This window comes from Hippichthys cyanospilos, chromosome 3 (assembly GCF_059441005.1).
Source record: "Hippichthys cyanospilos isolate Australia breed blue-spotted pipefish chromosome 3, RoL_Hcya_1.0, whole genome shotgun sequence".
Taxonomy (NCBI): Eukaryota; Metazoa; Chordata; class Actinopteri; order Syngnathiformes; family Syngnathidae; genus Hippichthys; species Hippichthys cyanospilos.
The window spans coordinates 23,017,314-23,040,949 of NC_142371.1; the positions used below are offsets into that span (position 1 = coordinate 23,017,314).

Genomic DNA, 23,636 nt, shown 5'->3' on the forward strand with positions numbered 1-23,636 from the left:
ATGAAAATAAATGAACAGGAAGTCAGTCATTTTGATCTAAAGTAGCCATTTTCTGAAATGTGTCCAGAATTAAAAAAATAATTCAGTCACTTAAGAGTACTTATGCCTGAAATTGAACGGGAAATAGGCCGTTTTGGCGTGGCTTGATTTTAATTGGAAAGGGAGCTATTTCTCAAGATGGATCTTGAACTGAAAGTCGGCCATTTTGAGCGACCGATGTCTGAAATTGAACAGGAAAAAGACTGGGGATTACTACAGCGCAACGTGGACAGGAAATTGGCTAATTATGGGATCTCATGAGAACAATTGTACTGATCAGTCAGCCATTATGAACTGAAGCAGCCATTTTTTGAAATGTGTCCAAAATCAAACATGTAGTCAGTCACTTATTGGTACTCAAGTCTGAAACTCTTCTTTCTTATGATGCTCAACAAAGTTCTGTTTTGTTGTATTTGGAGTCAGTACAGCAAAGGCAATATCTTGTTGACATTCTTGTAGCCAATCAGAGAAGAGGCCAATGTCACATGGTTTGTTGCGGCGAATTTTGCTACTTTAGCGTTCAAAACCGGATCGCTTGAAAACCATTGAGTGTGAAAGCAGCCCGAGAATCGGGGGGGGGGGGGGGGGGGTCTTTTAGCCCGTGAGGGGGGGGGGGGGGGGGGACGGGGACACTTGTCCTTCATCGTCTCGATAAAACTCTGGAGATGGACGAAAAGGCGGACGCAATCGTGAAGCGCGCAAGGCATGCTGGGAAACCTCCTCAGCCCCTTTTGAACCACCCGACAAAACTGGCTTTTTCCCTACTCGCAAATGTGATCACTAAAAGTCGGGGTGTCATTTGAGGACGATAAAAAGCTCACCCCAAAACCCCTGACTTTTTCGTGAGTACTGTGTGTGAACGTGAGTGTGTGCCCAAGTGGTAAGCATGCTCATGTGAGTGTGTGAAGAAGTTCCGGGGCTGGCGTGTGTGTGTTGAGGGGGTTTGGGAGGGGTAAGGGCCTCAAACGGTTCTGTTCCGGCCCGGCGCGGCACCGGCGCTTTATGTAACCCACGCGTCCATCCTCATCCGTTTCACGGTGTCCTGCTCCGGAGGCTCGGCCGAGGCGGGTCGCAGCAGCACCATGGTGGGCTGCTGGACGCCCGGCTGCTGGTGGAGGTGGAAGTCCGGACCCCCGCCGCCGCTCCCGGCCCGACCCTGGGCGGCGGCGGCGGCGGCGTCGTCCCGGTCGCTGCCGTCGTACGAGCTGCCGTTGCTGCTCAGGCTGTCGACGGGAGAGCGGCCTTGCCCGGTGGCGCCGTACGACGGCACCACCTGCCCGTGGACTTGAACGCCGCCCATAGCGGGGCAGGGAGTGCTGCGGTCCCGGTTGGGCGACACGGGCTCGGATTTGATGTTGACGTTAGGGTTGGTGTTGACCGTAAGCGCTGTGCCCTGAGGGAGGGGAGCCATCGGCCTGTAGGGGGCAGCAGAGGAAAACAAGTGAGACGGAGTAGTTTCATAGGAGCAGAAAATTATAGCAAACAGGCAGGATATGGCTCTCGAGCAACCGGAGTTTCCTACCCCTGTTCGATATTTTCGACTGGATTCGTGGAAAATGTCCCAGCCCGTTTTTGTCCATATCACTGAAAATGCAGCTGCTGGATGCAGTTAACAACCCATCGTAGCTTAGCTTGCAAATGTCACATAATTGAATTCAGAAAACGTGTTTATCTGAGCCCTTATGGACTGTGATGTCATTTTCAGTTGACTGAAAATGACAAAATGGCTCCCCCCTGAGATTGATGGTGGAATTTGCGGCTTCAGGCAAATTACAGAAAAATTGTGACTTGACTTTGAATTTAAACTATAAATTTAGATCCCATGGGAATAATGATGTGCATAAAAACAAACAATCTGTCAGAAATAGTCATATTTTGTTTGGCAGTAAATTTTAATTTTATGAGGATATAGCCAGATTTTTTTTTTTAAATACGATAGTTGCAATTTTACAGGAACAAAATATTTGATATTTTTGTACTCAACTTACATAAAGTTTTTTTTTTTTGAGGGGGGTATTTTTTTCTAAAAAAACAAAAGAATAAATTTAGTCTTTTTTGAAGAATATCATAATAATAATAATAGTTACCAAAAAAATTGAAAAAAATACAAAAATTACAAATATTTTTTTTTTTTGAGGGGGGAAGAGGGGGGAAATTCGTTTGAATAAAACGAACTAAACTTTACGTCAATCTGATTGGCTTTACTGTGATCGTCCACTTTGTGCAATTGCATGCAAGGTTGGTGAGTTGTGTGAATGTTTTTGTGGAGCATCATTATGCCTTTTATTTGCGTTTACTTTTTATTTTGTTATTTATTTTAACATCCCTGTCAGTTCTGCGCCTAGCGGACAAACAACGATTGATATTTTATAAATATTTTACCTGCAATACTTTTGTTGATACCCAATAAAAGTCCCATAAACATACACAGCAAATAAGTCATTTAAATAGACATATCACCCCATCCTGTGATGGGTTCTAATAAATATCGGTTCGAATATAATGAACATTTTAAATGATGACAACACAGACAAAGTTTCACGTGACATAATTCATAAGCCATGCCTCAACAAACAGGATGCTCCAACACCAACATGTCTCCTCCCCCTTCCCATTCCGCACTTATCCAACCCAAAAGTGCTCACTTTCACACAGCAACTTTTAACGAAGGCTCATCCCTTGACACTACCCCCCCTCCCCGCAGCTCCACGTGATGGACGCCAATTTCACCCTGCCAATTAGCGTCAATGGCCGCCCGAGGGAACTTTCTAATATGTCACATCAGCGGCTAATATGCACTCGTTTGCTGGCATATGCGCGCGCGCGCACACACACACACACAGGTAGATGGATGACGGCGGGCGTAAAAAAAAGGTCCGAGTCAGCGTGCCGGTGACAGTGATGGAGTTCAGAGCGGCGGCCTAGCCGCGGCGCTAACGACATAGCCAGAATACCACAGTCTGAGAAGCAATGTGAGGTTTTGCACAAGCCACACAGCAGAGACAAAGACCAGCGAGCTAGCGTGACGTTTGGGTGGCTGCGCTTCACCTGAGGTTAGCAGCAATGTTGGAGATGCAGTTAACCATTTCTGCATTCTGTTTGTCTGAACCCCACATGCTGTGGAAACAAGTAGGGGGAGGGAGGGGGGGGGGGCACAACCTCATTTGTTTGGCACTGATGAGGATGTTGCTAAATCAAGGTGCACAGAGCTGTTTGGATGAGCTCACGCTAAGCTAATGGCTAACAAAGGTCACGCGAAGCCGTTTTGAGATTATAAATCGCTTCTGAAACTTAATGGCACAAAAAAACAAAGTTTGTTGGATAAAAATTGCTAACTTTAAGTCCTACATCTTGAAACTAGCACCTTTCCCTCAAGGGGAAATTAAAATCCTATTCCAGGTTTTTAACTCACATTATCTGAATTTTAAACCTTACTTTGAAAACTCTAGACTTATACCATGAATCTGGATTCAAAGTTTAATTTTAAACCATAACCCTAATTTGAAGCCCACAATATAAAGCTTGAAACAAAAACATTTGGTTCAAAATTACATTTGAAACCCGAGCAGAAGGAAAGGATGAAGAAAACTAAAAGAAGAAAAGAAACTTTAACGGTGAATTCCAAACCCAACCCTGGAATGAAATCCTAACCCTAGTTTAATACCCAAATGTAAGTACCTAAACTTTGTTTGAAACATGAAATCAAAATGAACTTTAATTTAAATTTGATACCCTAAATTTAAAACCAAAAATGTACCTGCTAATCTGAAGCTCAAACTTTAGCTTGCACCTTAATTCAAAATGCAAACTTGATTTGATACCCTGATTCCCTTAACCCTTAACTTAATTTGACATCTTAAGTTTAAACCCTAAACGACTTAGACTAACTGAAGTTGAATACCCTTTAATTAAAATTAAAAAGATTAAAACTATTTTGATCCCCGAACTAAAAGCTAACCTGAACTTGCTACCCTAATTGAAAATGTACCATATATATAAATATATATACACACACACACACCCTAAATCCAAAGCCTAATTTTAATGTTAGATTCTTACTTTAAAGCCCTACCTGTACTTAGACTAATTTACGTTTAATACCCTAACTTAAAAATAAACAGACTGTAATTCAAAACTCTAACATCCTGATTTCAAACTCTAACCTTAATATGACATCTTTAAATTTAAAACCCTAACTATACTCAACAAGAATAACTGTATACCCCCATTCAAAACTCTAACCTTCATTTGATACCGGAATTAAAGCCCTGACCTAGTTTGATACCCTGATTCAAAATCTTTACCTTAATTTGACAATCAATTCAAAACCCTAAGTCAAATTTAATGTCATAATTTTAAACCATGGTTTGATATTCGAATTTAAAACCCTAACACCAACATGACCCAAAACCATAACCTTAAATTAAAACCCGAATCTAAAACAATCATCGTAACTCTAAACCCATATTTGAGACTTTAAATACAAACCCTTGACTGTAGTTTGATATACTCATTTAAATCCCCGGCCTGACATCCTGATAGCAAAAACTCTCATCTTACTTGATACCCTCATTAAAGCCCTAACCCCTCAAGAATTTCATGGCCCGTGCGTGCGCGCGCGCCTTACACCAGGTTGGTGAGCGAGGCCAGGCTGATGGGCGGCGCCGCCTGTTGCTGGGCGACGGTCGGCTGCTGTTGCTGTTGCCAGGCAGCCATGTTGCCGGGCACCAGGCCCGCCGGCGTGAACGTCTGCAGGGCCGTCAGGTCGGCGCTCGTCAGCTGGTACTCTGAAACAAACGCAAGCGCGCCGGACATCAATATGCAGCCGCGCTGATCCATATTCATCCGCATCTTCATATCATATTCACGCTCCGGCTTTGAAGTGGCTACAAAGTGAATATTCATCCGCTGCCGGAAGGCGCCAGAGATTCTCCGCGACATTATTCATGTTTTTTAAACGGGTCTTACTCCGCGGGACTCTGCCGTTACCTACCGCCGCTCCGGGCGGATGGCCACCCACCGACACGTTGACTCATTCGTTGCCAGCCCGGAAAAAAACGGAACTTTGACGTCTATAGCCGTCATTGGCAGTCAACGCGTTCACGGGAGCGAGTTGCGGTTCTGACACATTCAAACCACAAGTTTGAAAATCCAAATTGAAACCTTAAGAAAGTTTAAGAAGACTTTTTTCAAATCCTACTCCTTGTTTGAAATCTTAATCTTAGTTTGAAACCCTAATCTTAGTTTGAAACCCTAATCTTAGTTTGAAACTCTAGATTTGGCAAGAAAGCCTTACTTAAAAGCTTATGCCAAAATTGTGAATCTCACACGTGTGGTGCTCAAATTCTTAAACCGTGACACTGTATTATTAAACCTCTAATTTGAAACCCTGATCCCGTTTTAAAGCACTTGTCTTTGTTTCAAACCATAACAGTGTCTTAAAACCCTTTTACAACTCTAACGCAAACTTGAAACTCTACTTTGAAGCACTATCTTTACTTTGAAACTCTCATCGTGTCTTGAAGCCCTAATCCTTGTTTAAAACACTTTTAAAAACTCCAACAAAAGTTTGAAACCCTAATTTGAAGCACGACCCTTGTAATTTGAAACCCCAATCTCACCTTGAAGCCCTACCCATTGTTTGAAACTATAACATTGACTTCAAACCCCTTTAAAACCCTAATTTTAAGAACTAGTCTATCGTTGAGACCTCTAATTTGAAACCCTAATCCAGTGTTGAAGCTGTCCAAGCCCTTTTGTCAAATTTTAAAACCCTTTGTGGCTCTCGCATCAAAGTTTGCCCACCCCTGAACTAGTGTAACACTGAAACCTTTAATTTGAAAGCTCATTCCAGTCTTGAAGCCCTCATCCTCATTTGAAACCCTAAAATTGTCTTGAAACCATCTTAAAACCCTAGCCCAAGCTTGAAACCCTAATATGAAGCACTAGCCTATCTTTGAGACCTCTAAACCCAACCCTTATTTGAAACTCTTGCTCAGCCTTGATACCCTAATTTCCGACCCTAATGAAGGCTTGAAACCTGGTCTGATAAAATATGGGACAAAAGCTGAGCAACATTTTACAGATAATTTGAAACCCTAACCCTATCTTGAAGGCCTAATTTGCAACTTGTTTGTGTGGGCAGGTTAGCCGCTTTGAGGCTAACCCGGCTAGCGCGAGCGTGGGAATCCCAGCTGAGGCTATTGCGGCGCACAATCAGATTGAGTCGACGTGACGGCGGCGTTACCTAGCGCCGCTCGAGGCAGATGGCTCCCCACGAGTGCCGGGATGTGGGTCAGCTGCTAACTGGAGCAAAACAGCCACTTTCTTCTTTGAAATGCTCGGCACGCTTTCATGTCAAAAGTTCGCCGCCAATTAATCGTGCGCGCAAAGCTTTTGATCATGAGTGCATCTACATTGTAAATAAGATTAATTTAAATAATATAAAGCTGTCCGACACTGTTTAATAGACCGGCTAGGTTCTAAGTAAATCATTTCGGACCATTTTAAACACGCTCGCAATATGAAAAGAATTCACGATAAAGTTGATAGGTGTGAGAATTTCATGTTACCAGTGTTGTAAGCAGTCTGCATGGCTGAGAAGGGCGCCAGGAGGCTGGGCGTCGCCACGGAAACAACCGGGGTGGTAAGTGGCTGCGGCACCTGGGAACCGCCTAGCCGCTGAGCATTCTGGGAAAACGAGGACAACAAACATGAGCCCGAGGTGGGTGCTGGCTGTCGGCAAACACGGCACGCCGCGTGCAGGCTCCGCCCCAATAAATTGACGACACATCAGTCCTTAGAGAGCATCACATCAATATTCATGTCGTTTCATCTGGCGTTAGCAAGCTCACTGAGACTTTGCCGCACATTGAGCAAAGACGTGCGAAAACGTCTGCCACGTCAGGTTGCCGAGGTGATGCCATGCCATGCTTGCGTCTTTACACTCTCTGGCCATTGCATTAGGTACACATGCAAAGTCAACGAAGATGTTAAGTAAAACTTCTGTCCTGTCCTATCCCTTTCCTACTTGTAAAATTAAATGTATACATTTCCTGTTCTGTCCTATTAGCGAATCGTAGTAGCACTCTCTGGCTTACTGCTACTGTCCTGTACTGCCCGGTGAAAATTGCTACATTTTATGCCCCTTTTAGAAAGGATGTAACATTTTTTTGTTCACGCCTCCTGTCCTGTCCCGATTTTAAAGCTTTTGTCCATTACAGAATGTGGCACTGTTTGGCTCGCTGATCCTGTCTTGTTCTTCCACAGAGGGTTCAGCCCTAGCACTGGATCATGACGCCTGTCCTGTCCCATTTGCTATTCTTCAGCCATTACAGTGTTAGACAGTCCTGTCCCATTTCAAACCTTTTGTCCATTACAGAATGTGGCATCGTATTTCTTGGTTCTTCTTCAGAGGGCACTGGATCAAGACACCTATGAAATCCCATTTGCTATTGTTCATCCATTGGAGTGTGTTGCACAGTCCTGTCCCATTTGCTACTAGTAGCATCTTTTCCTAACAGTGTGTGGCAGTGGCTGTCTCACTCCTTTGGCCTTGTTATGTTCAGTTCAATTTACCAATTAGTAGTATTGCACTGCCTGGCTTACCTATACTGTCCTGTACTACCCTGTCCAATTATCTACAGGTTGCGTAAGAATTCCTTGTTCACTTCTCCTCCATTACATACCCTTCGTCCATTACAGTGTGGCACTGTCCGCCTTGCTGTGCATGTCCTCAGGGGGGCAGCACTACCATACCTGGATCATGAAGTCCGTCCTGTCCCATTTTCTACTCTTCATCCGTTACAGAGTAAAGGGAAGTCCTGTCCCAATTGCTGATAGTTAAATCTTTTCCTCACTCTTTTGGTCCTGTTTTGCCATATCCTATTTATTACTTATCTTGTCCCTTTCCCACAGGTGGTAGCACTGCCAGGCTTACTGAATCTGTCCTGTCCTGTACAATTTGCTACTTATCACATCCCATTTTGAGAAGGGGCATTACTTACATGGTCCAGTCCTGTCCACTATTCATCAGTTCCCTTCCCATTGGGGCTAACCCTGTTTGGCTACAAGTTTCTGTCTTTTCCATTCTGTTTTATTTGATCTTTGTCTTATCCCTCCCTAATAGTGTAGAGGCTGGTCCACTGTTTCTGTCCTGTCCTACACAGTACTTGTTGCATTATTTTTCTCAACACCCATGTCCCATTTCTACTTGTTTTTGTAAAGACTTTGTATCTAGCCAAGGTTTGTGAAACTGTCCCTTCCTGTCCTTGCTTCAACTGTCTTGTTCATTTAGCTTGTCACGTCTACTCCTTTTACTTCTACTGTCCTGTGCTATCTTATTTGTTACCTGTAAATGCATGCAGCAGCCAAATAAATATCAAACACATGAGTAGTTTCCAGGCACAGTGGAAGTGGTCACTTAATCATAAAAAAAGTATCATAAAAATAAATAAAAAAACAGAACGGCCATTTCGATGTAAAATAAATAAGGCCGAAAAGGTTGTGATCAGGTGAGAGCGGTGCCGTAACGTCCGATTAAGTCGTGACAGGTTTGTGCAGGTTTATGAATGTTGTGTTCACACACAATGGGACATCACACGCGCATGCCAAAGCTTGCAAAAGCTTCTATTCACCTCGCTGACCAGCTCCAGCTCTTCTTCGGTCTGCGCGGCAGGAGGAAACACACAAGGTGACCAGTCACGTCAAGCAAGCTGCAACTTGATTGGCAGCTTTTATTGAAAACTTAAAATAAGTGGTCGTGACTGTGAATTTTTATTTGCTAGTACTAAACGTTCATTTCAGTGGCGCCAGCAGTTAAGACGCGACATAGGTTTGACTTCTGACAAAGAAAGACTGTTGGCTCGCTAAGCGACTAATTAATTCTTTGTGACTTTCTATTAAAAATACATACAATTGGAAAACACATATAGAAATATGAGCTTCTTCATTCAATGAAAGATGACTCATTCCTGTACCATCTATCCACCGGTTTAATTTATATTATGTCTAAATTGTGGCTAGTTATGGAATATATGCAAAAAATTCATTGATACTTCATGCTATTTTCTTGTGTCTCACCAGCTGCATGAGGCTCTTGCCACCTTGCGAGGTGATGACCCGGAGGTCCGACTTGCGGGAGCTGACCATCTGAGGGCTGGCGGGAGGCGGAGACTTGGCTGGGACCACTTTGACCAGGTTGCTGTTGTTGCCATTGGAGACGGACAGCAGGCCCGGTGAAGCCCGGGCGCTAATGTAGCCGTTAGCTAGAGAAGCATACAAAGAGCCGGTCAATTTCAAATAATAATGATCTAATATAATAATTAGATTAATATACACATTAAAGTTGAGAAAAAAGTTGACCAAGTCGGGTAGTTCACTTTAAAACTAAATTGACAAAAACATCTGCCTCGAAGCTTTCTATCTACAGCATATCACAAGTTTGAGCTAATTTCCAATGACAAAAAGTGACAGAAATCAAGTAATATTAAATTATTGCAAATTGAACCTGGCATGCCACAGCAGTTCTTAGACACTTAAACAGAAAACATCCATATGGAAAGACCGGCTCCATTTGTTGTTTGTTCTTGGTGCACCACCTAGTGGCCGCTGGTATTTAAAATAAAAAAGCAAACTGATTTAGTACTGTAGTTCCCCAAAAGCACTGGGCTGTATTATCCAAGAGTAAAACCTGTCACTGTTAACAATCTATAGTGGCTTGGTTTAAGGTTTTCAAATTAGAAAAGGCAGCCAAGCATGAAACGGAAGAAAAAACAGCAGAAAAAGACTAACAGGAATTACTTGACCTCGTTGTCGCTAACAGGGAGCCCCACTAAGGTTTACTGTAGTGTAAGTTTACTGTAAGTGACTTTCAAGACACTATTAAATGTATAATGTGCATAAAGGTTACCTAGTTGTGAACTAAATGGTAGTTACTTTATATATAATCGCTAGTATGCTAATGCTAATCGGCATTACTAACCGTTTAGCATTGGCAAATTTAGCTGGTGTTTAATAAATTCATGTGAAGAAGAAAATAAATGAGTATTTGTATTAATTCACTTTAACTCATATTAAACCTTAGTAAATTATTTAAAAATATGACAAAACAATTAAAACAATAATTTGGGGAAATGCTTGGAGGACCGATTAAATAGACATAACCTAGTAGTTCAATAATAAGGGAAACCTTGCAACTTAGTGGTCTTCGAAGAAGAAAAAGTGAGGAAGGAGAGTAAGGGTGTAGAATGGGGGGGAGGGGGGGGGGGTATCTGGTTGTCATGGCAAAAGGACACACACATGCACATACAGGACTGTGCATAAGATAGGAGATAGCAGTTGTCCGTGACACTGCTTTCAGATGACAGTGTCGACTTGTGACTGCTCATTGTCAATCACACACGCGCACACACACGCACACACACACACACTCACAAAGTTTGTATTCCACATGTGTATTATTATTGTTGTTTAGACATTTTTCTGTGTTTGTGTGTGTGCGTAGAGCCCACGCGGTGGCGATGTCCGGAGTTTGGACTGGGGAATGTTGGGAATGGTGACTGACGTCAATGTGGATGTTCCCGGAGAGCCGAGTGAACAACAGCTGAGAGTCAAACACACACGCACTATACACACATAAACGGAAAAGAAAGGGGATACTGAATGGGGTGGGAGGGGGTGGGGGGGTGGGGGGGGTGGGGTTCCAGGAGAAGCATTAGCAGACCACAAGAAGCTTCCGGATTTAGGGAGTCACCTGAGCCGCGATTTGACTGCAATTTGTTGTTGCGTTGAGCAAAATAATGAAATTGATATTGTGGATGTGTTAAAAGTTCCTTCACAGCTGAGATCGGGCCAAGCAAATTTCTGACCCATGTTTATGAATCAGTCCTTCTAAGAATAATATGATGTCTTCCAGTCAATGAAGGCAGACTAAAAACGCGAGTACACTTATTCCGAACAACGTAGTCTCATTAGTATGATCAAATGCAGATGGGTACTTTCCATCCAGACGCCAGCGAGGGAACGTTTAACATTCACTCGCGCCTTATTCAATTTGACTACTTTATCAGCGTCTGCACGGAATTTTTTTCAATACTTTTTTTGAGGTGCTATTTTGACAGTATAAGTTTTTAACTACAGTGAAAATCAACCCACGGCAATATTCTGATATATATATATATACAGTATATATATATCAGAATATTGACGATCCCTGTTGAAATCTACTGTCACATTGAACATAAAACAAAGAAAAAGGAGCTTAGCATTGGCGTTGCGATGTTATAATCCTTTAGGAACTAAGAATTGAACACAAATGGTGGGGCAACACATGTAGAGGGATTAGAATTGAGCATATTTTCTTGTTTTGACTGCCAAAAATTGCCAACCAAAATGACTGATGCTTACTGAGTTAGTTGTGAAACTCTTCTTTTTGTGTGTGTATGTGATGATTTAAATGACTGTTGAAAACACATTTAATTTTTTTAGAGGGCTGTTGTTGGAACAGGTGGCATTTTTAACCTTTTAATGAGGGAATAAAAAGGTGTAAAAACAAGTGTACAAGTGAACTAATTAAATTTCTAACTCAATTGGCCTAACAAGAAGAAAAATCTTACATTTTAATTTTCATGGGTTTCAAAACGGTCAGAAGTAACCGCATAAAAGCCAAAATGTCCAATTAGTCATAAACAGTATATGGTGGATGATTTAAAGAGCTCAAGTTAAGATGATAAAATTAGACAAACATCCCCAGTCACCTTATGAAGGTTTCTTTACATTTATATTGACACTGCTCAAACGGTTGAAAATAAAAAAAACAAAGCTGACCACAAACGAGCAGCATAGAGCTCAGAGGGTCTTTAAAAAAAAAAAAAAAGAGGAAAAAAAAGAAAACAAGAAGATATCTGTTGGTGCTGGCACTGTATGTGCCGCTAATGGGCTTTAAGGGGGAAGCTCTGGCCAGCGTCAAAGTCACCTCTGAGGAGCGGTCGCTGCCAAGATCGGTGACGCTGGGGCGGGGCCATTGCGGAGAGGGGAGATGAGGGGCAACAGCTGAGAGGGGCCCCAAGGGCGGGGGCAAGAACACAAGACGGGTGTTGCCTGTTTTATTTGTCGCAGTTGTTGCGAGGGGACGTTTGCGCTCAGCTGCTTTGCGTAATAAAGTCCCGACGGACGCGCCTGTACACTGGGGCCTTGGGAGATAAGTTGAATTTGTTCCGTCAAGTCGCTCAGACCTCCAGACGTTCTCATATCCAATCGTTTCTGCTCCTCGAAATGAATGAAATGCTATTGATTAGGGAGGTGCGAGTCACGGTATCGACACTCACCATAAAAGTCGATACTAGTTTCGGCCTCTCTTTTAAGCCAGGTTTACGAAATAGAAATCACAAATTAGAAGTCTAGAAAATGCTATTAAGTTCATCACATCTTAATGAAAACGCTATATTGGAATAGATAGGGCTTTCTTTAATATGATTTATAATTTCTTTGTGGCTGAGAGCTCTGGATCAAAAGTAGTCATCATATCCGTACTTGAGTTGAGTACTCACACTGGTGTAGAGCTGAAAAAAGTGGTATCGAACATCTGTAGTGAACTCAAGTGCTTCTCAATTATTTTTTTCAAAGCCCTCCGAAGAAAGAGAAAACTTTTCGCCCCACCCACGTGTCTCTATATAAGATTACCATCTATAAAAGTTGTAAAAGTATACCTAAAACTGCAAGAAATAGGAATCAACTTTCAACAACTACTTTTTTAAAGCATTTATACAGGTTAATCTGAAACTGAAAAAAAAAAGTGCATCAAAGTGCTTGAAATGGGAAAAAAAATGATGAGGTCATCTGCCCCCCCCCCCTACCTGAAAAGATACACTGATCAAATAGAACATCAATATACAAAACAGTTTATGCATCATAATTTAAATCTACAATACCCATTCACAGTCCTCCTAAGCCCTGCCACTAGTGGGCAATATTAAACATATATTTAGAAACAAAGAAGAGTTTCAAAAGAGACTCAATAAGCTATGGTGACATTTTTTTTTAGCTAATTCTGATGTCAGTCAGAAAAAACAAAAGTTCAGGTAACCGATTCATCAACCGATTAAACAAAAAAAAACAAAAGACGTTCTTTTTTTTGTCCTTTTAAGTTTACAACAATAATGTTTTTTAATAGCCTATCCTGTAATAGCCGGTTCAATTTACAACAGACAGAAATATGGGTGGATTTCTTTTGCTACTTTTATGGGGGTGGGGGCACATTTGAATGAAGTAATGTGTAAAAAATGTACCATGATTTTTGTATTTTTATTTAGAAAAAATCTAATACTGGCCTTTTCATTGATTTATCTGTCTTGAGAAAACTACAGTTAAATTCTTGTGTTGTATAAAAAAAAACACGCACACATCATACAATTAACGTTAAGATAAACGATGAGTCATTCAAAAAGCACTTCAAAAGATCACTTTTGCTTCCTCTTATCCAAATCAAAGAGTCGTTTCCCCGTCACATTCTGCCTTCTGGACTTTGACCTTCAGCTGTTGCCTGTCAACACCATTGGTGTGTGTGTGTGTGTGTGTGTGTGTGTGTGTTCCAAAGCAAGCAAACCTGTTGTTGCCAAACAGCAAAATAATCTCCCGTTGTTTGTTGGTGAGCCAGAACAATCATTTGGATATTTGACACCCAGCAAATTAAAAATAAGTGTGTGTATATGTGCGTAAAGAGATTTTACTCACGGACTGGACTTGGGCATGCTCCATTGGAGTTTCCCATATCTCCAGTGAGGAGTGCACCTGCAGATGGGGACACAAAAAGAAGAGCTTAATTCAACCGCAATCAGACTTATTTGGACGTAATAATATCTTTGCACAAGCAGAATTTGCACATTTGACGGTTTACCCGGTGAAGTGGAATCTGAGTGCAAAATGCGTTTTTAAGGAGGTCGTGTTAAGAGTAAAATATAATAAAAGACAAGGGGGGTGTAAACAAACATGTTTCAGGAGGTAGAAGTTGTACGTCTGGCAAAGAGGAGCCGTCAATCAAATGGTGTGGGCGGCACTTCACAGCCGGCTGTTGTTTTTGAAGAGGCTTTTGTTTTGGCGCTCCTTCGCTTGATGATGTTTCCGCGCGTACCAACCTCGTCAGTCAGCAGCGAGCATCAAAAGACGTTTCTGTCAGCTTTACGTGCGTGTGCGCAAGTTCCAAAAGTTTAAATTAAAGCAGTAACAAACGGGCCCTTGCACCCCCGCAGTCACCACGCGCAATATTCCGTGCAAGTATATCGACTTTGAAGGAAAATGATTTTTTTTTTGCCAAAAGGAGGCAACTATGAATCCCAAATTCTTCACAAAGTTGATCTCAAAAGGGGTTCAAGTTTTGCAGCAATTTGACATAATCTATAGAACATCTTTGGAGGATGTCCGTGAACGGCCAAATGACCCTGAAATGGGGGTTTCAAAACAAAATGGCCGACTTCCTGTCACTTTTCAGCCATAGTTTCATGAAACCTTTTAATAATGCTGAGTTAGACTACCTCCTGGGGCTCGATTGGTTTAAAAAATATGCTTAGGCACTTCTGAGACAATTTAGCCCAAAATGGTCGCTTCAAACCAAAATGGCAGACTTCCTGTGTCTTTTCAAGCAGGGCTTCTTGAGAGTTTTTTGTGAGTCTACTCATAATCGACACTGCTATTAAAATTCATTTTACTCAGTGAATCTGGCTTCAGGTGCTGAACTGACGTAATAAATATGATTGGGTTCACCTGAGTCAAAATGGCTGACTTCCTGTGTCTTTTCAGGCATAGCTTCATGATACTTTTTTCTGTGGGTCTACTCATGATATACACATCAGATAAAGTTAATAATGCTGAGTTGAACTGGCTCCAGGGGCTGAATTGGTTTAATAAACATGACTAGATTCACTTGAGCCAATATCGCCTAAAATAGTTGCTTCAAACCAAAACGGCCAACTTCCTGTATTGTTTCAGGCATGACTGAGACTTTTTATGGGTCAACTCATATTATAAATTTTACAGTACACCTACTAAATTCAATGATGTTGACTTAAACTGGTTTTAAAAGTCTGGTTGGGCTCACCTGAGCCAATTTAGCCCAAAATGGTCGCTTCAAACCAAAATGGCCGACTTCCTGTGTCTTTTTTGTGAATCTACTCATGATTGACACTGCTTGGACCTGGATTTAGGGGCTGAAATTTCCTCAAAAATCTTTCTGTGTTCAAGACCTAAACATGAAAACGCAGTGAAGCGTCGCACCTGCGCTGGCGGGTCGCTGCGGCAACCCTGGCGAGACGCTGTTCCTCTGCAGGGCGGGTTGCTGCGGTGAAAGTAGGCGGGGGTCGGAAAGGGCGGCGTTGATGAAGGAGGTGGTGGTGACCAGTGTGCCGCCCGGGTTGTTGCTGAACTGGAGGCTGGCTGGTTGCGGTGGCGCGCTATGATTGGACACTGGCACGGTGACGGGCATGGAGAAGGTTGGCTGTGGGACGGCGGCCTGGTGGTAGGTAAAAGAGAGAGGAGGGAGGGGTTTATCTATGTTTTACAATGCTAATCATCACAGAGAGACAGGTGGTCAAAAATTAGCATCATGTAGCTTAGCATCAGCGAAGCAAACAAGCCTGAATGTGGGTAAACAGTCACACCAAAACACAATAAATCAGCCCAATGTCGCTACATCTTATGCTAATGTTACAAGCTAACAGTACATAAGAATGCTAATGCTCGATCCCACCACCTATATACGCCATCGCAATATTATCAGCAAGTTAAAAAGCAAATGCTACATTCCACTGCTGGTGTCCCAGCATTTACAATGAATCACACGTTAACAGAGGATAAAGATGCTAAGGCAACAGCAAACCATGAAAAAGATCTCACATTCGTGAATGCTACATGCTAATGCTACAGCTTATCACATTTAACACAGTATAAAACATTTTGACGTTTTACAGTAAATTAAACAAAAATATCTAAATACATTTTATGAAACAAATCCTTACATGCACACTGAGTGACGTTTTTGGAGTATTTTTTCTTTAATTTGGGTTTTGGTGGTTTCAAGTATTGATTACGGACTAAAATGGATGGCAGGGACCATTTCGGGTCATCCTGCAAGGTGACCCACTTTTCTCCGAAAACAGGACTTCTATATAAAGAATGTGGGCCAAAGCGCCTGAGTTCTGGGCTCTGTGTTCGACTTGTACAGCTTGGGACTCTTTTTAACTGTGGAGAAGGATGAAAGAAAACTTTGCTTCATTTGAAACGCAAAAGAAACAGTAGAACTCTTCATTTTTTTTTTTTTTTGGTGGAGATTTTAACAGTGCACAGACAAGTTTGAATTCAAAGCTGCTCGCCTTAAATGGAGTACAATGTTGTGCCACAACATTAAGGTCTACTGGAAGAAATACAGCTTAATTAACAGCAATTAGAAGAGGCACAGAAAATTCCCGAAGTGAGCGCCAATAATATTCATTGTTCCCACAGATCAGAGGGAGTACGTTATGTGCCTGTGACCATTGTTATAGCCTGTTTGTATCTATTTCTGCAGTGTGTGTGCTAAAGTTGTTTGAAGTTTACCGCAAAATCAAAGCTAGTTTTTGTTAGCCCACATATGACATTTGACATTGCACGTTAAGCTAGCGAAATGTGGATTTGTTATCCTATCTTTAATGCTCATTTTTAAGGATAGATTTAAAGTAGAACATCCACATCTCAAAGCACTTATTTCTCAAATCATTTTTTCCATTGAAATAAACAAAAATACAATGAATCCACTCCAGCCTCTTTCATTATTTTTCACAGATAATAAAGAATAAATATGACTGTGCCCGTGAGTAGTTATGTATGTCTACGTGTGTTGATGCACCATTTGTGTTCAAATATCCATTGAGTGTTATAACACCGCAGTTACAATATCGAAGCTGTTTTTTCACTACGTGAACGGCGTTTTTTTGTAGCGTGTTTGCTTTAAACTAGCAGAAGTAAATGTTTTTAAATGTACAATGTATAAATCACTCATATTTCGAGTCATATTTCGCAATTCGACTCCTATATTCTTAGAAGATATGATCCTTATTTTGGAAGGTGGGTCGATTTTACCGTTACCATACAAGCAATCAAATAATCTTATTTCAAACTTTTGATTGCAATATATCGAAATTTTGGATTTTTTTTCTGGGTTTGGAAAATATTCCCGTGAGTTTCACACAGACCATCAAAGCTAGCTTTATCTCACGTTGCTGTACTGTGTGAGAGGACTTGTGAATTTCCTCGCTTTGGAGGCAGTTTTAAATTCCAGCCACTGTGTTGTGGAGCACTTGGTCCCAAGCGAAACATCATGAAAGCACTCAGGGTGACCGCGCGCGCACCTTTCGCAGCGACCAATCAAGAGCCCGGCAAATAGCCAGCTCGTAAAATCGAACGCCGCTCGTTAAAGTGGCGTTAACGGTGCGATTGAGCACCAGGGGAAAAGACATCAATCGCGACGCGAGGCGGAACCCGGGCCGGAGACGGAACCGGTTCACGACCGGGGAGCCGTGTCCAGTCGGGGACGTTTCCATGGCGACTGAACGCCGGCTCTATGAATAGCATCACCTCTTCACAGTGGGAAGGCGTGAACCTGGGGTATTAAATTGAGTTATTACAAAAAAAAAGTGTTTTTTCTTGCCTGTGGTTACCATGACAACTGCGGTGACAGCCCAGGATGTCGTCAACGCACCTCCAGCATGCCGTGTGATTATTTTTATAGCACACATGACAATTTGCCTCACTGTTTTGAATACAGCATATGAAGTAAGGTATAGATTGTTGGGATTGAATACATTTTAAGGAGATATAGGCACACAGTTTGTAAGGATTATATAGTCACTAAAATACCTTTATCAATCTGATTTTATATTTATTGATATAAAATATATAATTGTAATTATACAATTTTAATTCATTTTGTTTTAACTTAACATATTAACTGTTTATTACTTTTTTAATTTCACATGTATTATATACTTCGATATTTATCAAATCTATTCATGTCAAATGCATAGTTTATTGTTTTAAATGCATATTATATACTAACATCTGTTAGAATATGTATCTATATGCTGTATATGTAGTAAAATATGTATATTTTATCGATATAAAAGGCAAATGTTTCCATGTGTCACTCATTAAGCTCAGGCAAAGCCGCAGAAACTTTACAGAAGAAATTATTCCCCCCCAAAAATAAAGCCTAACCCTTACACTCATAAACCAAATTTGTTATGGCAGCTTCGTGCACATGCCAAAAAATGTGGCAACCCACTCCACCAACATGGCTGACATGCATGCTGCCCCCAAAAAACAAAACACAACAAAACATAAAAAGCATTATAAAAGTTTTATATCTTATTTTTCCAGTACCAGCAAAATAAAACAAAATGAGCTGCCAGAGCATCTTTTTTGCTAAATGGGAACAAACTGTGAACAAAACCTAAATTAAGTTTCACATTTATGTATTTTATGGACAAATAAAATACATTTAACAATACAATTAGATGTTTTTATTTGTCTGTATCAATGATAAAGAATGCAATTAAAAGAATTTACTGTTTGATTATAAAATAAAGCTATATAAACATTTTTTCGACTTAAACTCCCAACTCAATTCATTACGTCTGCCTGCCTGTCCTTCCTTGGGGGAGGTATCTGTCTCACACTCACACCATTAGCATTAGCCGATGTGCTGGTGAGTATGGAAAGCCATTTGAGCATTTATTCCTTTATTCCTACTTGTAGTAGGATAGCGACACTTTTCTAGTGGGGCAAATAAGATACTTGTAATTGCCCTTCTAGTTTGCCACGGTTGCCCTACAGTTGCCGGACCGAGCTGGAATTGAACTCAGGATTCTGAACTGTGAGGCGCATGTGCTAACCACCTTTCCACCTTGCCGCCTATATATAAATCACTTATCAAAATTTCATCGTAATGGTACATTTCTCCTCATCATTTTTGGCACCAGCCTCAAAAATCCATATGCTTTTCAGACCTGTTTATGTGTTTTGTGTCCATTTTGTCCCATAAAGACAAAAAAAGTGAATTGCATCGCGCCTAAACACATGAGAAACACCAGAATGTCATCTACTGACTAAATAAAATTTTAACAAGGTCGCGCTAATGAGTCAAATTATATGGACTAAAAAGCAATGTCTACTAAATTGGACACAAATGCATAGGCTGGGTCTCAGGAGAATATGGGTGGAGCCCTTGTTTCTGGTAAAGCAAAACTACTCACGGGCTACTAGTAGAAGTAAGGATGCTACTAGTGCATTCTTGACATCAATCTTATGGTCCATTTAGGAGTGCATTGTTTGTCCTATATTATAACAATGAGTGGCACCAGTGTAGAATTAGTAAGCCTGTCACACTGTGAAACTTATCAATAAGAGAGACTAAGAACACAATCTGAGTCAATCAACTTGTTTTTTATAAATGGAGAAGCGTTTATCTTGTTAGACCAAACAGTTCTGACCAGTTCTTGGCTCCTTCGGATTTTTTTTTCCTTCCCAAAGCAGGCGGTGGTTTCTAACTTTTGCATCTCGTTTATTTGCCTTCTGTAAGTTTATCTCCCTAACTAGTCAGGGACCCGTTCCGTACACTCGACGCCAACATCAACCTTTTACCACCCGCCCTGAACAAAGAATGCTAATTGATACCGTTAGCTATTTTTCCATTCCACACTGTAGTCCCACTGGTGGGAACAAAGCAGAACCTCGAGCGTGGAGGATCTGGACTAAATGCTCAAACGGCTTTCCATAGGTGAGGGTTACGTGAACGAGGAAGAGGAGGCGTGAGGATGGTGAATGCCAGTGCTCTGTGAGTAGAAGTCAGCCGCTGCCATCAGCAGCCGAGGCGAAAGGGGGAGGGGTCAAAAGGAGAGGGGGGGGGGCACAGAGGAGGCGTGGCGGTACTCACTGACAGCCTATAGTTGCGCATCATTTTATCAAACTCCTCGTCAATTTTTTTGTACTTCTCCTCAGTGCGCGGCGTGAGCGAGAAGGGCTCCTCGGGGTCCGGGCTCTCAGAGTCCCGGTGCTCTTTCTTGTTCAGAGCCTTGGTAGCCCAAATAGAAGAGGATAGCCAGAAGAAGGGATAGAAGAGGAGGAGGGAGAGGAGGAGGAGGGAGGGAGAGGGGTTAGAGACGTGACACAGGTGCGAGGGTACTCACGCCGTAGCGCTTGAAGAGCGTGTCCAGGTCGTCCGTCTTGTTGCGGTACTTGTCGTCGTTTAGCGGGCTTTGGTCGATGGAGTCGTCCCCGTCGGGCTCGGGGCTGTTGCAGCCGTTAAAGGATTTCTTTCGCAACGTCTGAGGGGGGGGCACATTTGCATACACACACACGCGTGTCATCAAAAGAATTAAAAAAAAGAAAAAAAACATCTTCTCAAGGGTGAAATTCGATCAATTGGAAGCCCGGAAAACAAAAACATATCCACCGACTTCAGTGGCCTCCATTCAAGTCTTTAAAATGAATCCTTGGTAAATCGTATTTTAAGGAAAGTGAAATAAAACATTTGTTCAAAGAGAAGTGTGTTAAAAAAAAATGACCCTGGCAAATGTCTAAGATAAATTGCTTCGTATATAAAAGAAGGCTTCAAACTGCTCTCACCTCCAGTAAAAAACAAAACAAAAAACTGTCCCGTCTCCAACAATGAGACAATGATGACAATGAGGCACTCTAATTGGTCATGCTTTCATTCTAGCGAAAAATATATGAGGGAATATGTCAACAAAATCACAAGTGTCACATAAGTTTGAAATGTTGGTTGAAGCTCAAACGACCACACACACTCAACAAATGCACGGATTCGAACCCGGAACCTTTGGCTGCGGTCGAAAAGCCACCTTGAAAAAAAAAAAACCCTCAAATAACCACTAAACATTTCCTTGTGTGCTGCCAGACACGAGCTGCCTCACTCCTACGCTGAACCCAGTTCAGGAAATGGAAATCGTTTGGCCTGAAGAAAACACACCTTTCTGACCTGAAGTAACCTCGGACGGACAACTCAATCTCGGGAGCTCGGAATGAAAAGATAGAAAAAGCTTCTCCATGACACAAATCGGACTCTTCTTCTATGCGAGGAGCGCCGATGTTAGCTGACACTGACGCTTTGGATGTGAACTTTAGCAAGCTAACACCGATTGGCAGCTCATCGGCGCAGCTGCTGATCGGTGTGAAAGCTGCGGCGCCCATGCGAGCGTGGATTCCGGCTCAACCCGATTTGCCGCTGAGCTAAGAAGCTTTGCGGCCGGGTGAAGCGACGGAAGGCGCCGTGACCGGCCGAGAAATCTCACGCTTTGGAAATCAATTAGCCAAACTGGAAAATTGCAAAGAAAAAAAAATGCGAGCTTGCTAGGAAGGATTCAAAGAAAAAAAAAATCAATAGCAGTTTAAATCTGTTCTTTTTTGGAAAAACAAACGTCAATAGGTCGTCTTCTTTTGAGGGAACGAACACTACAACAAAAACAATAAATTTATATTCAATCTTACATCTACTGTATATTCTAAAAACAATAATAATGGCCTTTATTATTGCCTTGGTTCCATTTGAAGATCCCAGGCTGTTTTTTTTAAATACAATATGAAGACAAGGAGATTATTAAAAAGAGGAAAATGAAAATCAAAAAACACAGTGACACATTTGGGGGACAGACACACACACAAATTTCACAAACAGCAGCCATGTGCTCTGCCATCCGCACGTCACACTTGACACAAACAGTGTACACGCGCGTGTGTCCTGGAAGATGGATAAAATGAGCACAAATAGCGTGAGGCCACAATGGGAGCTCATGATGGACGCGTGTCTTCTTTGAGGACGTCAAGCGAACAAGTTGGCAAAACACAATACGTAAGCTGCTGTCATTCGGCAATTTGAATTTTGGAAACAACGGGCTGTGCCACATCATATGCACAATTTTGTACTGTTTTGAAACTACCGCTTGGCATCAAATACTATAGAAATAGAGTAGGTCACACTTCTTTGTCAAATAGTGGGGCAGGCCCCCCCTGGGGGGGCGGGGAGGGGGGGGGTAACCCCAGGTAAAGGGCTGATGTGAAGTGTTACTGCAAAAAAAAAAAAAAAAAAAAAAAAATATATATATATATATATATATATATATATATATATATATATATATACACACAAATAAATATTTATTTATTTATAAGTTATTTCTTTTTGAGGACACTTATCTTGATGACTTTTCTGTGGACCAATATGAAGTTTGAAGATTTCTATCGTTTCATAAAGCAAACACTGATGGCGATTTTTGTTTTTGTTTTCAACCCAAAAATGCTTTGCACTGGTTAAGGGGTATTTCATTGAAAACATATTTCACAGAGGATTACTGAAAAAAAGTTGAGGACCACTGCTGTAAGTAATACGTATTGTTTTCTGATCGCGTTATCGCTAACACCGTACGCACTGTACGTAATACGTAATGTTCTCTGATTGGTTTATCACTGCTACTGTATATACTGTGTGTTCCTTCTGTCACATTGCTGTGTCTGTGGAGGGATTGTTAGCATTTTTTTTTTTTTTTTACAGATTTTTGGACTGCACACACAAGGCGCACCAGATTATAAGGCGCACTTTTGATTTTGGAGAAAAAAAGACTTTTATTCGCGCCTTATGGTACGGAAAATACGGTACGCGAAACAAAACATACCGAGCGAGCCAAATTTTGCGTTTGCTGCAAATTGCAGCCGTTTCCATTTGAAAATTGCATTCCACCACATTGCAACATCGATTGCGATTCAATTAATTGTCTCGCACCTTTTAGAATCCCCCCCCCCCGACCCCTTCTCCCGCCCTTCCATTTTCATCTTCTTTCACCGTCCATCCATCTGCTTCCCTTCTTTTCTCCTGGCTGGTCTATTCATCGGAGGCCTTTCCGCATTGTGCTCGCTCGCTCGCCTCGCCTTCCGCCGCTCTTTTCTCCTCCTTCTCTCGGCCTGATTGGGATCTGCAGCCGAGCGGATTAACGCGTTGTGGCAGCGGAGGCAGCCCGCCCACACACGCACACGCACACACAAGCGCCGCGTTTCCAGGCGGTGTGCGCATATGTGTTACCTCGCACTGGAGTGAAGGAATGTCGAGTCGTGTGACGAATACTGACACACAAACGCACGCACGCACACACTAAAGTGCTTCTAAGCATACAGTACAGTGAAATGGTCGTATGCACTATGACCCGCACTAAGCCGAGTGTATTCGTGTGTGTGTGTGTGTGTGTGTGTGTGGCAGGCTGCGTGACTACATCCACACTTCATAATTTATAGTCAAAAGCACTCGCAGAGAGGCTCACGGAGGCACTGAACGAGAACACGAGCGAGTGCATTTGGTGACCGGCCAATTATCCTCGCCGGCGTCCTCTGGCCGCAGATTAAGCTCGATGTAAATCGTATAATTAAGTCACGCCGTCCCAACCCGGTCGGGCCGAGCCGGGCCGGGCCCGGGTGACACGGTGATTGCTCGGGAAAAAAAAAAAAGGCTTCCAATGACAGCTGCCCAGCAAATGTTTCGTCTCATCTCCACTTTCCCTTAAGCTTTA

General features: G+C 42.1%; 1 protein-coding gene across 5 annotated transcripts in view; it reads right to left on the reverse strand.

Moving 5' to 3' along the window:
- Positions 1 to 665: 665 nt before the first annotated feature.
- mef2d (myocyte enhancer factor 2d) overlaps positions 666 to 23,636 on the reverse strand; it is a 79,594-nt gene continuing 56,623 nt past the window's right edge. Inside the window, exons 4-13 of one of the 5 annotated variants that reach the window (XM_088410353.1) lie at positions 20,250 to 20,387; positions 19,997 to 20,134; positions 15,307 to 15,541; positions 13,771 to 13,827; positions 9,121 to 9,305; positions 8,676 to 8,705; positions 6,612 to 6,729; positions 4,667 to 4,826; positions 3,088 to 3,156; positions 666 to 1,454 (exon numbers count right to left, since the gene is read on the reverse strand). In XM_088410353.1, coding sequence (XP_088266479.1) covers positions 1,040 to 1,454; positions 3,088 to 3,156; positions 4,667 to 4,826; positions 6,612 to 6,729; positions 8,676 to 8,705; positions 9,121 to 9,305; positions 13,771 to 13,827; positions 15,307 to 15,541; positions 19,997 to 20,134; positions 20,250 to 20,387 — 1,545 coding nt within the window. In that variant the 3' untranslated portion in view covers positions 666 to 1,039. The remainder of the gene's footprint in view (positions 1,455 to 3,087; positions 3,157 to 4,666; positions 4,827 to 6,611; positions 6,730 to 8,675; positions 8,706 to 9,120; positions 9,306 to 13,770; positions 13,828 to 15,306; positions 15,542 to 19,996; positions 20,135 to 20,249; positions 20,388 to 23,636) is intronic. The other 4 variants (XM_088410348.1, XM_088410349.1, XM_088410350.1 and 1 more) reach the window with 4 other exon arrangements.